Consider the following 13,370-nt stretch of genomic DNA (forward strand, 5'->3'; position numbering starts at 1 on the left):
TCCACCTTGGCTACTGGCTTTACGGTATAGAGTGTGGGTAAATGAGTGGAGAAGGAACCATGGCATCGCTCCACTCAGTGTTCTTGTCTGATTCACAACTCCATTATCTGCCTTTGTCAACATAAAGGACTGACTCAACAGTGGGTCACATCACTCACTGTCTTACATAATTTTTACAAACTTTTTTTTTTTAAGATCCATTTATTCATACAAGAACCAGGGCACAGGCCAGAAGTGCGGGAGGGCGAGAGGATTCACCAGAGACAGAGCAGGGAGCAGAACAGGCAGATAGACGGAAAACACTGCTAAGGGGAGCAGTGGGAGAGACAGGAGAGGTCCACCGTGCCACGTGGGTATCTCCCCAGCTGGCTGGGAACCGAACCCGCACTGCAGAGGCTGTAGACAGCCCCACAGTGCTGCTCTCAACCTGCTGTGCCACTGGGGAGGCCCATAAAAATTTTTGAAATCTGGTAATTACCTGGGGGCACCAGGGTTAAGTCTCAGCACTATAAAACTGTCTGCAGCCACTGCAGCGTGAGCTCGATCCCTGGCCAGGGAGCTGACCCACATGGCACAGCAGACCTCTCCTGCCTCGCCCACTGCTCCACTCAGCAGTGTATTTCAGTCAATCTGCCTGTTCCGCTCCCCACTCTGTCTCTGGTGAATCCTTTCACCCCCTACACCTCTGGCCTGTATCCTAGTTCTTGTATGCATAAATGAATAAATATTTTTTAAAAAGATTTATTTTTAGCTATCTATGTATACACGAGCTGGGATGTAGGCTTGAGGTGCAGGGGTGAGAAGATTCACCAGAGACAGAGTGGGGAGCAGAACAGGCAGATGTTCTTAAATTCACTGCTGAGGGGAACAGAGAACAAGACAGGAGAGGTCTGCTGAGCCATGTGGGTAGTTCCCTGGCCAGGGATCAAACTAGTGCTGCAGTGGCTGCAGATAGTTTCATTGGTTGCGTCTTAATCCCCTGGCCACAAGGGAGGACCCCCAAAAATAAATCTTTAAAAAAAAATTGGGGGGCCTCCCCAGTGGCACAGCGGGTTGAGCACTGCTGTGAACAGCTGTGACGCTGTCCACAGCCTCTCCAGCATGGGTTCAATTCCCAGCCTGCCAGGGAGCAACCCACATGGCACAGCAGACCTCTCCTGCCTTGTCCACTGCTCCCCTCAGCAGTGTCTTTGGTCCGTCTGCCTGTTCTGCTTCCCGCTCTGTCTCTGGTGAATTCTCTCCCCCTCCGGTGACTCTGACCTATACCCCAGTTCTTGTATAAATAAATAAATCTTAAAAAAATATAAAAGAAAGAGAAGTAGCGAATAGCTACCTGCTTAATAAATTAAAAAAAAATTGAAGTCTACTCTTAAAAAATATGAGTAATTATAACCCTGAGGTATAATTGTTTGTCCTGTGTACAAGATGACTCACTGAGTCAGGAAAAGACAGGACTGCTCAGGAAACTGAATCTACTAGAGCTTGAAGCCCAGGGATGTGAGAGCCAAAGTATTTTTATTTGGATTGGTTAAGATCAGCCTTGGCTGTGGATCACATCAGTCCTGGTATTGCTTTTCAAAACCATGGAAAACTTCTGAATGATTTCCAATAAGAGAAAAATCCTCCAATTCAGAAATGCATTAAAAGGCACACTTTTATTGGAAATGCAAATAGCCACTTGCTTTTCCAAGACAGTCACCTTTATCATTTATATGCATTTCACGATTAGAATTCTAGACACAAACAAAGGTCAAAGCTCTCTCAGACTCCTCTCATGAGAAAAGCTATTATTTTTTAAAATGTTATCAATGCACACATATGCAGACATACAAATATTTATACAGAAACTTAAACCTCCTAGTCAGTGAATAGAAATGGGAATGAAAATGGCATGCTCTGGAATCCTTTCTGGGTGACTATCCTTTCAAATCTGGAAAACACTGTGTTTCTTTTTGCCATTTCTATCTTCACTAATGGACAAAGGTCAACATTTCATATAATATAAGCAGAAATGGACTTTGGATCCTCTACCAGTATACAGAACAAAAAAGACAGGCATCACCTGAGGGTTAAGTAGATTGAAGATCACATTGCCAGGTTAAACTTGTTACATAGTTTTCAAAATTTTTGCTCTATCCTACTTCTATATTGTTGAGATTACTGACCAAAGTCATAATCTAAGGTATGAGAAAAGGTAAAAAGTCCCGAGGTTAGCTAGTAGGAATAGAAGACACTAAAATACTGTAGTAAATTTAGGAAAATCTGTGAAGGCAACCAGATGTTGGGGAGAAAGATGAAAGGCACAGACCACACTGCAGAATTACTTGGATTCTTCTAAACCACAAGAGTAGAGCAGAGAAGTACCTGTTAGAAATTCAACTAGGGGGCCTCCCTGGTGGCGCAGCGATTGAACGCTGGGTTGCGAAGCTGCCTGCAGCCTCCACTGTGCCGGTTCGATCCCCGGCTGCTCCCCGGCCACTGGAGGAGGGTCCTGCATGGCGCGCAGACCTCTCCTGCCACCCGCTGCTCCCCTCAGCAGTGTACTTCGGTCCTTTTGCCTGCTCTGCTCCCCGCTCTGGCTCTGGTGAATTCTCTCACCCTCCCGCATTTCTGACTGTACCTGGTGCTTGTATAAATAAATAAATAAATCTTTAAAAAAAAAAAAATTCAACTAGGAAAGGCTGAAGGTCTCTGGCCAAAGCTTCACAATGCATTTGCCTCAAGGCTGCCCTAGAAACTGGACTCCAAGTTATGGTTCAAAATTTTTTAAATCTTAATAATAAAAAAAATAATACCTACGCAAACATTGAATAAATATTGGGTTGTCGGAAATGTCACGATGCATTTTTTTTTTAATAGAGGCATGTTTTATTTATTTATTTGTTTGTTTGTTTTGTTTATACATGCACTGGGTACAGTCAGAAGTGCGGGAGGGTGAGAGAATTCACCAGAGCCAGAGCGGGGAGCAGAGCAGGCAGAAGGACCAAAGTACACTGCTGAGGGGAGCAGCGGGCGGCAGGAGAGGTCTGCGCGCCATGTGGGACCCTCCTCCGGTGGTAGGGGAGCAGGCGGGGATCGAACCGGCGCCGCAGAGGCCGCAGGCAACTTCGCAACCCAACGCTTCAACCGCTGCGCCACCGGGGAGGCCCCACAATGCATTTTTGCTTGAAAAACAGAAGAAAATTTACCATGACTTTTCTGACAACCCAGTCTATAAACATATGTGTGTGTGTGTGTATATACATATATATATATATACACACACACACACACACTGATATATACATATATATTAAACATACATACTTATATATTGGACATACATACACATATATTAGAAACAGAAAGATACACAGACACACACATATGAATGAAACATTAAGGGAAAGCCTGGGAAGGAGTTGGATAGAATGAGATCACAAATAATGACGTCATCACAGATAAGAAAATGATTCATGTATCAGATGGATGGTGTGAGCTTGCAAACTACAGAGGAAGCTCTAGGCTTTGTTTGTTATTTTTCCCCTGCCTTTTATCAGAATCAGACTGAGGTAGAAGTCAGAAAGCAGGACACCATATTGTCTCAGTCTATTTTAAAATGGATAACTGGGAGGAAACTTCAGTGCTCCTGGATTAAGATGGAATACGGTAAGGTGCTCCTGCTCATGGGCCTCCATAGAGGGGTCGGGAAGTAGTCACTTCCTAGATCTGAACCACTGACCACCACTTCAAGGGACTGGCCCCAGCCAATGGTTTATGGTTCCAAAATAATGAACAATAAAGCACTATGTCCACCTTACATGTCAATATTTTAAGTCTTGTCACAGGGTTATACATTTAATTTTTACAGAAAACCTATAACACAGATAGGAACTCGATCCTGTCTTCTCAATTTTAAAATATTTTATTTATTTATTTTTGCATAGAAGAACTGGGGTGTAGACCAGAGGTGCAGGGTGAGAGGATGCACCAGAGACAAACTGGGGAGCACAACAGGAGGATCTATTGAAATATATTGCTGAGAGGAGCAGCCGGCGACACAGGAGAGGTCTGCTCCACCCTGTGTTGGTCAGCTCCCTGGCTGGGGATCAAACACAGTCGATAGTGGTTAGAGTACTGAGACATACATCTAGGCCACCAGGGAGGGCCCCCATTCTTCTTATTATTATTATCATTTTAACTTTTGCAGAATAAATAACAGATTATAAAACTTTTATCGAATGCATTCATAATATTTTATGTCAAATGTCTATCACTTCTTTGAATCTTATTACCCAAACCTGCTTATTTTTTCATTTTATTAAAAATGTATGATTTTTTTTATTTATTTTTTTTTAAAGTTTTTTTTTTCCCCCTTAAGATTTATTTATTTATTTATACAAGCACTGGGTATAGCCAGAAGCGAGGGAGGGTGAGAGAATTCACCAGACCAGAGCAGGGAACAGAACAGGTAGACTGACGAAATACACTGCTGAGGGAAGCAGCGGGTGTGGCAGGAGAGGTCTGCGCACCATGTGGGACCCTCGCTGGTGCAGGGGGGATCGAACCAGCACTGCAGAGGCTGCGGGCAGCTTCGCAGCCCAGTGCTCAATCACTGCCCCACTAGGGGAGGCCCCAAAATGTATGATTTTAAAGTTTTAAAATTTTATTTAATAATTTTAATGGTAGTAAGATTAGGAATTCAGTCCTTTAAAGAAATACGCAAAGCGAGACTCAGAGGATGATACATTATTTGTGGAAGATCAAATGACAGGCACAAGGTGAGAAATACCTGAATTTCTGAACTTTCAGTCCAGTTCTCTTTTGCATTTTATCAAGCAAATTCCTGACCAAATGGAGTCAAAATAAGAATCCACAATTACTGCAGAAATTTTTCAAAAAGTGTTACCTCAAAGTTGCAGGAAATTAAATGTTTAAGTTCATATATTTCCTTCTAAATATTTTTCCCAGTGGAAGTAGAAATTTTTGACACAAAGCATCCTGGTCTCAATGTCTGGTTTATTTTAGCAGGTATTTCTAGTGATTACAAATAAAATGAATCACTTTTCAAATTTAGATTTTCAAGCTCATGGAATGGGATATATTTAGCAATTTGTTCTGTTAACAACCCAAAATTAAACAGAAGTGAAAGGAAGCTCAAACAGATTAAGCAAGGGCCTCCATAGTGGCCTAAGGGTTAAGTCTCAGCATGCCTGAGTTCAATCTCTGGCCTGGGAGTTGATGACCCAAATGGTGTAACAGACCTCTCCTGTCTCTCCTGCTGCTCCCCTCAGCAGTGGATTTCAGTAGATCTGCCTGTTCTGCTCCCCACTTTGTCTCTGGTGAATCATCTCACCACCCATTTCTCACCTCTGGCCTGCACCCCAGTTTCTCTACAGGAAAATAAAAAAATAGGTTATGTGAACCCTTCATGGTTGCCTCTCACAGAATGATTATAATGGTAGCAAATAGGGTAAAACTGAGTCCTGCTCCCCGCACACACTTGTTCTAGAAAAGAAGCAAGTTGTAGCAATAGAATTGGCAGCAACTGTTGTGACAACACCTGAGATAATGGGAACACATCATCTGGGCAAGTGTTTGCCAAGTGAGGCTGGGTATCATTTCTTTTTTGTAGGTCTCCTCATCTTCCAGTGAATGGATGGATAAAGCTAACTAAGCTTAGTTGTACCTATGAAAGGTATCGGTGAATTAAAGTTCTCCATATTTATGAATGTCCTATGTTGTGTACCCAGATAGTCTCTTACAAGCTTATAGGAACTAGACCCCTCTAGCTACACACTGTATTTAATTAACCCAATAGTGGTTAAAAGTGAAATGTCTCTTAACAGATGAGCCAGTATGAAATATTGTGTCTCTATTTGTTGCAGGCTTAAAATAATAAAGGCTAGTAATAATGCACAAAAGAGGTGAAAATGAACAACTCTCAAAAATCTTAATTACCACTAAGTTTGCAGGTTCAATAATGCAGACAAATATAGAAAGCTATTTTAGAAGTTCTTAAAGAATTTTTCATATGGTTTTCTAAGGCAGGGTAGCCAACATTCCTACCTGGAAAGCACCTGTATCAAAAATCAATCTTTACTGAATTGTTTAGAACTTCACAGGGATGAATGTTCTGTTAATTTCATTATTACATATATTTTATATGCCCACAATACAAACATATGTAGATCTTTTATACATGTATCTGTACACATACATATAGGTATTTTATGAATCAATACAGTTTGGCAGACAGTCATCTTTAACATTATAATTGCATTGATTTTTTTTTGGGGGGGGCAAACACGTATTGCATATAACCTGTGGATTTATCTATGCCCATGAATTCTTTCACTTCAAAAGAAAGGTAGTGACAAAACCATCAAAAGAAGTGTCTATCTAGTCAACATTCTAAATATGTCTTCCAAAATAGGTGAAGTTAAAATTGCTTACCATCCAAGCAGTGACAAAGTCCCCCATCCAGGTTCCCACCGCAGCTAGTTTCATGAAACTTTCGTTTCGGATGCCCATATAGTCCGTGATGATATATGCTCTGTGAAAACAAACACACAAGAGGTTGTCCAGATTCAGAGAACCATTTAATTAAAGCCTTCTAATTCAGCAACACGCAGAGGGACTCTGTCCCCTTTTCAACAAACTTGACCTATGCTTACAAACCTGAAAGGCCAGGAAGAGCTCTGTGGGTGCCTGGATCAATTCCGATTAGATTTAAGGGCTTATTATGGTTATACCAGTTACCAGTTGCATTTCATTTTTGAGCTCTACACTTGACAATAGGTATTGGGAAATCAAACAGAAATACTCAGCAAAGGCATCATTTCATGCTTACTCAAGTATGCAGTGTGGAATCAATTCCCGAATTAGACTGACTGGTGAAGGGCTAACTCTCCTTTGGTTCTGCCTAGTCAGATCAGGCACCAGGGCAAGGCTTTGGATATAATATCACACCTGAATAGGCTTCCCTGCTGGCCTAGGAGTTAAGTCACAGCACTATTGCCTCTATGGCCTGAGTCTGATCTTTGGCCAGGGAGCTGACCCACATGGCGCAGCAGACCTCTCCTGTTTTGCCCACTGCTCCCCTCAGCAGTGGATTTCAGTAGATCTGCCTGTTCTGCTCCCTACTCTGTCTCTGGTGAGTCCTCTCACCCCCCTGCACCTCTGGCCTATACCTCAGTTCTTCTATACTACAACAACAATAAAAATCACACATATGAATAGTGTTCAGAATCAAGTCAAGATTTGAAAAAAAAAAAAATCCCATACTATGAAGCAAGGTAAAGTTTGATTCAAATACATGTGGCTTATATTGTTACTTATATAACAATAACCAGAATATTTAATTTCATCACTCTTTTTTTATTTGCTTCCTGTGACACCAATTCATATTCTTTAAAGCTCAGAAAGAAATTCAAAGATACAAATTTTAATTAAATATAAGTAACAAGACCATGTGTATTGTTCATTAAGCATTTTCATTTCCATTTTCCTATTTGTTAGTCAAGGAAATCATAAGCATATGTTTACTACTTGCAAATTCTCCGAGAAAACTGGGACTAAGGGAGATCACTTAAGTTGCCCAATCACTACCATGTAACATATAAATAGTAGTTAAGAACCAAATATCTTCCTTTTTTTAATTCTGTTTTTTCCACTCAATTTTTTTTATTCTTAAAGTTTGTCCCTTTTCTTAAATATGAAAATTCCTATACAACTTAGAGTAGTAGCTAAATTTGATTCTCCCCAGATTCACATTAATATAATAGAATAATGTTTATTATGTCTCTACTAAAATTATGAAGAAGCACAATTTTGAAGTCACTTGGCAGTAAATTGGCTCTAATTCAATTATTGATAGCTTTTCCTCAAGTTATTTCAGATGGTTTGTTATCTATAAAAGAAACAGGTATTTAAATGGCTTTATTTAACACCAAACTAACTCATGAACTCCTAACTATTTTTTTCTATAAGCTTCATTCACCAACTTGGGCAGCATAGGTAAATATTTTAACATCTCATCTCAAAATTCTGTGTCTCCAATTTTATGTATTTCCACAATTATCAAAAAATGTATAGCTACCATAAATCGCATATTTGCGATGTGTCAGAGATCACTAATAACACTTTAAATATCATGGCTGCTGTCAGCTTTCATCTCAGCACAGTGAAATGCAGCATTATTCCCATTTCACAAATATGGAATTAAGACATTAAAGAGTTTCTGCAACTTGCTCATGGTCGGGCACATAGGAAATGGACAAGATATGAATCTAAATTTGTTTGACTGCCCAATCTATGAAATTAACCACTTTGCTGTACTATCTTACAACAAGCAATGACATATTTAAAAAAAGAACACTGGGCCTCCCTGGTGGCCTAGGTGTTGAGTCTCAGTGTTATCACCCCTACAGCTTAAGTTTCATCTTCAGCCAGGGAGCTAACCTCACATGGCACAGCAGACCTCTCCTGTCTTGCCCACTGCTCCCCTTTGCAGTGGATTTCAGTAGACCCACCTGTTCTGCTCTTCACTCTGTCTCTGGGGAACCCTCTCAACCCCTGCATCTCTGGCCTACACCCCAGTATAGGGGTATAGCAAAAAAGAACACCCACCTTGCCCCCCAGTATTTTGGTGGGCAGTGAAGATCAGGAATTATTTTCTTTGAGGCTGATTCAGAATTCTGGAAGAGCAGTCAAAAGCTGCAGCTCACCAAGGCTTACTTTAAGTCTCTGTCTCCCACTTATATGGAGTTCACTACTCTAAGCAGTGTCTACTTGAAAACCCCCGTGTTAACCTGGACAGCATGTTCTACCATTGTGGGACAGTTCTTGGGCAGTGAGATCAGTGCCTCATAGAGTATTTGCTGTGGTAATGGTCCAGCTCCTTCAAAGAAGAAGTCCAGTTCCTATACTGAAGAATTTCCTCAAGGCCCCATCCCTACCTGCTCACTTCTCCAAATAGTTCTAGAATACTTTGAAATAGGGTAGAAATTTCAGGGCACATTCCTTGTGTTTGTATAGATATGTATGGAAGAAGTCATTATTCTTTCATTTCTGTATCTAAAAACAGGAAGGAAAAGGATATACTTTCAACAGATCAATAACTCAGCAGAGAACTAAATAATGAAATCAAACAGTAAAATGAACCCCAAAATCCACTTAAAGGCATCTGATTTATGACAAATCCATGAGGCCAGAAAGACCAAGATACCAGCTTGGAGACGGCTGTGGAAAAGCAAGCTATATTGTCTCTGGGGACATTTATTGATTTTGCATTGCAAGACTGAAGGAGGAGAACGTAGCCTCAGCTGGGCAGAAGGCAGTCTCAGTGAGCTAGAGAGACAACACCAGAAGTGTAAGGAGCCAACAGACAAGTGAAAAGGAGGGGCCCGGGAGGACACGATCTCTTTCAAGACATTTGCCAAAATGAAGGACAAAGCAAAAAGCCTCAGGAAAACGTAGCAGATGTTTGGCGACTTGACAATGCTGACAAGACTATTATAATTCAGAAGCTGCCAAAGGCTATGGCCTTGGAGAGAATCCACAGGGCTATGAGAAGCTGGAGAACATGGGAAGTGGGTGGATCATGAGTGAAAATATGTATCAGTCCTTTTCCAGTCCTCCTGTGACCAGTTTCAAGGTGATCAGCTTCTACTCTTCCCACCTAACAGAGGAAAGGAACCTTTTCTGAAAGACAAAATATCATCTATATCCTCTACATATTTTTATCAATAACACCCATCTTTTGTTTAAAAAAATTGCTACAACATGCAGGAACAGAATCTAATCATTGAAAACCAAGGTAAACAATAAAATTGAATTTTATTTGTTATCTAAAACTAGAGAAGAGGCTCCATGAGGATAAGGAGTCTGTCCTTTTCACTACTGACTCCTCAGTACCTCCAGAACTGCCTGCAGATAGTAAGTGATCATTAAAACATTTGCTTAGTGAGTTAATGAAATGACCCGAACTATTTTAAGTATTTCTGTATGGTGTGGGTAGACACACACACACACACACACACACACACACGTTAAATCCTAGAAACACTAATAAAAGGAGATTGAGTCAGGAAAATTTTTTCCACCAAAACATTAAAGATGTTTGAAACTGTTTTCTGAGTCCATCTTATTTCTCCAACTACATTTGCATCTTCTTAACTGCAAAATAGCTGTTCTTTATTCCTCTAGACTGATATGTCAGCACAAAGTAATAAATGTCCCTCCTCTTGACTCTAATTTTGTGACTGTGATGGCTACTGGTGTTACTGGTAACAATGCAGATGAGGTATCACTGACAACGGAAGAAATAACTAATAGATTTAAAGTGAGGGATGATGTAGAAAAGTTAGTAGTTATCCTTATTTCTGCTACTTTGCACAAATATAAAGAATTACAAATAAAAAGACCTGTCATTACAAAAATGTCACCTACGAGTTCCCTGATTTGCACAACCATTAACATTTAACAATATTTTCTGCTCAGGTTGCAAAGGACAGAGAGTGGTTACATTGACATCAGCCATTTAGTCAGTTTAAATATCCACTGGATTCTTTAAAATATGTGTGATTGTAGAGCTTCATGCACAATGGCATTGGGAAGCAATTCAGAATTAACTTTTATTTGGTAAGGGCATCATTAAAGTTTTGTTCAGACTTAGCTCATTATTTCAACCATACATCCATTATCTGCTTGTTTTATTTGTGTTAGAAGATATTGTCATACTACCAGCTTTTTAAGTAAATATAGATCATTGCTATTTCCTTTAAAAATTCTAAATTAATTTCTTTTCATGTTGTAACTTCAGTTTTTACTTTATCTCGGTATCCCAATCTCAACTGTCAAATCCACAAGAAATGTGAGAAAACCTCAATATACAGAATCTTGATAGGGTCCATAAATATCACAACAGTCTGAAAAACATGAGCTACTAAGACTACCCTATCTACTAAAAGTTAAGTGCTAAATAGCCATAAACTAAACAGACTCTAAGTGGGCAAAACAATCAATAAAACCCTAATATAAAGAACATGTCTTATAGGTGAGAGTCTTGGTCACGTGCAACAAAAGCTCCAGCTTACTTCAATCTATTATTTATATATCAGTGGATGACCCAAGGATAGGTAATTTAGGAGTTGAATCTCTGAAACTTTATAGGAGGAGTAAACATACTTCACCAACCCAATGTGGGTTCACGCTTCACTGAAGACAAATCTGGGGCCAGTGGATTCATAACACCACAGATGTCTCTCTCAGTCATGTTTGGGCAACATAAACAAAATTGGGGGCTTCAAATAAATCAAGAATAAGAGACTGACTTACATAACCATAGACCAATATTAAACACTGAAATTAAAGCAAAAACTCTAAAGGTTTACTACAAAACTCTAGCAAATAAAGCTAGACATAGAATATGAACTTCTCAATCTTTTTGTATTTGTGATAAAGTGATTAACAGCTTATAATCCAATCATTTAGTAACTAATATCCAAAAAACTGTATTATAGTATTTGTGCTCAAAATTCCTAATTCTTGATTACTGAAAGACTTTGGTGGAGCTCAATATATGAGTATAGATCTTCTAAGCAAGACCTAAAGTATGAAGCTATAGAATGAGATTCAATAGAATATAAAAAGTACTTCAGAACTTTATGAGAAATATCCTAGAATAGGGCCTCCCCTGGTGGCGCAGGCGGTTGAGCGCCACACTGTGACGCTGTCCGCAGCTTCTGCAGTGCTGGTTCTATCCTAGCCAGCCAACGAGGGTCCCACATGGCAGCGCAGATCCTTCTGTCTTGCCCGCGCTCTCCTCAGCAGTATATTTTGTCAGTCTGCCTGTTCTGTTCCCCACTCTGTCTCTGGTGAATCCTCTCACCCTCCTGAGAATCTGGCCTGTACCCCGGTTCCTGTATAAATAAATCTTGTATAAATCTTAAAAAATAAAATAAAATAAAAGTTAAAAAAAAGAAAGAAATATCCTAGAATAGGGGCCTCCCTGGTGGCCTGGGGGTTAAGGATCAGAGCTATCACCGCTACAGCCCAAGTTGGATCCCCTGTCAGGTAGCTGAACCACATAGGGCATAGCAGACCTCTCCTGTCTCTCCCGCTGCTCCCCTCAGCAGTGGATTTCAGTAGATCTGCCTGTACTGCTCCCCACTCTGTCTCTGGTGAATCCTTTCATGCACACCCCCACACTTCTGGCCTACACCCCAGTTCTCCTACATAAAAAATAAAAAAAGATATGTCTCTGGTGAATCCTTTCATGCACAACCCCACACATCTAGCCTACACTCCAGTTCTCCTACAAAAAAAATAAAAAGATAAAATAAAAGATTTTTTTAAAAAGCAATATACTAGAATAGCTAAAATTGCTCAATCAAGCAAAACTCACAGAAACATCCACCTCAAGTTCCCCAACTTTAGCCACTCACATTCTTTAATTCTATAAGGAAAAGATCTATGAGAAAACTGTAGATGCTTTCATAGAACAAACCTACTCTGACTGTACACAGCCAACCTACATCAATTCTTCTGTCATTCCTTCCTTGCTTCAAACCACTCAGTGAAATTAATTTGCATTAGATGCAGAGATTAGAACAACATCAATTCCTCCCTCTGTTTTACTGTCAAGATTTGATTCATCACTGGGGTTACTTCTGAAAGGCACTCAGTGCTGTTTTCTATCTTTCTGTTACCACTACTACCAATGTCTTAATTCTCTTTAAACTCATCTTGAATCTGCACTGAAGCAATAGCTTCCTATTTCATTGTCTTTCCTTTATTATAATCATTTTATTGCCACTATGGCAACTTCTGGGGAAGTTATACGGTAAAGCAGAGAAGCTGGTCCTGTGGGACCAGAAAGTACTGGGTTTGCAACCAACTGGGACAAAAATTCAATAGTTCTCCAATATCTTTTTTGTAGAATGAGGATAAAAATACTTTCCCTTCTTCACAAGAGTTTCCTGAGGATTCTATGAAATAAAGTTTATAAAGCTTCTAGTACACTTTCATAATAATCATGCAAAAAAATTATAACCTTTGGACTACTACTCCCACTTTCTAAAATTATATAATAGTTCCCATTGTCACGGAGTGCAGCATGGATATGAAGACTCCCCTGCAAAACCATCTTCTTTTTCAGATTCATAAAAAATCTTTCATCTTTCCTCTCATGATCACCTTCTGTCAGACTTTCTCCCACCACGAAACCTGCCTCACCCAGAACCCCACCATCCTATAGTGTATTTGACATCTTTGTGTACAATGGTCTCTTTGTCTAGAATGTCATCCCCTTTCCTCCAAACTGAGATTAATAACTCAGTCTGTCCCCTGAGAAATTGCCTGCCTTTACCCTTGAAAATCATGTGTTT

General features: G+C 40.0%; 1 protein-coding gene across 3 annotated transcripts in view; it reads right to left on the bottom strand.

The window, feature by feature from the left end:
• The window catches only part of TMEM117 (transmembrane protein 117), a gene marked incomplete at both ends in the record, with an annotated part of 437,683 nt that overhangs the window by 227,856 nt on the left and 196,457 nt on the right, over positions 1 to 13,370 (bottom strand). For 2 of the 3 annotated variants that reach the window (XM_084254763.1, XM_084254765.1), the window contains one exon: positions 6,436 to 6,535. The exons of the other annotated variant lie outside the window; for it this stretch is intronic. In XM_084254763.1, the coding sequence (XP_084110889.1) occupies positions 6,436 to 6,535 (100 nt within the window). The remainder of the gene's footprint in view (positions 1 to 6,435; positions 6,536 to 13,370) is intronic. 3 annotated transcript variants of the gene reach the window in all.

Source organism: Talpa europaea (assembly GCF_964194135.1).
Source record: "Talpa europaea genome assembly, chromosome: 15".
Lineage (NCBI taxonomy): Eukaryota > Metazoa > Chordata > Mammalia > Eulipotyphla > Talpidae > Talpa > Talpa europaea.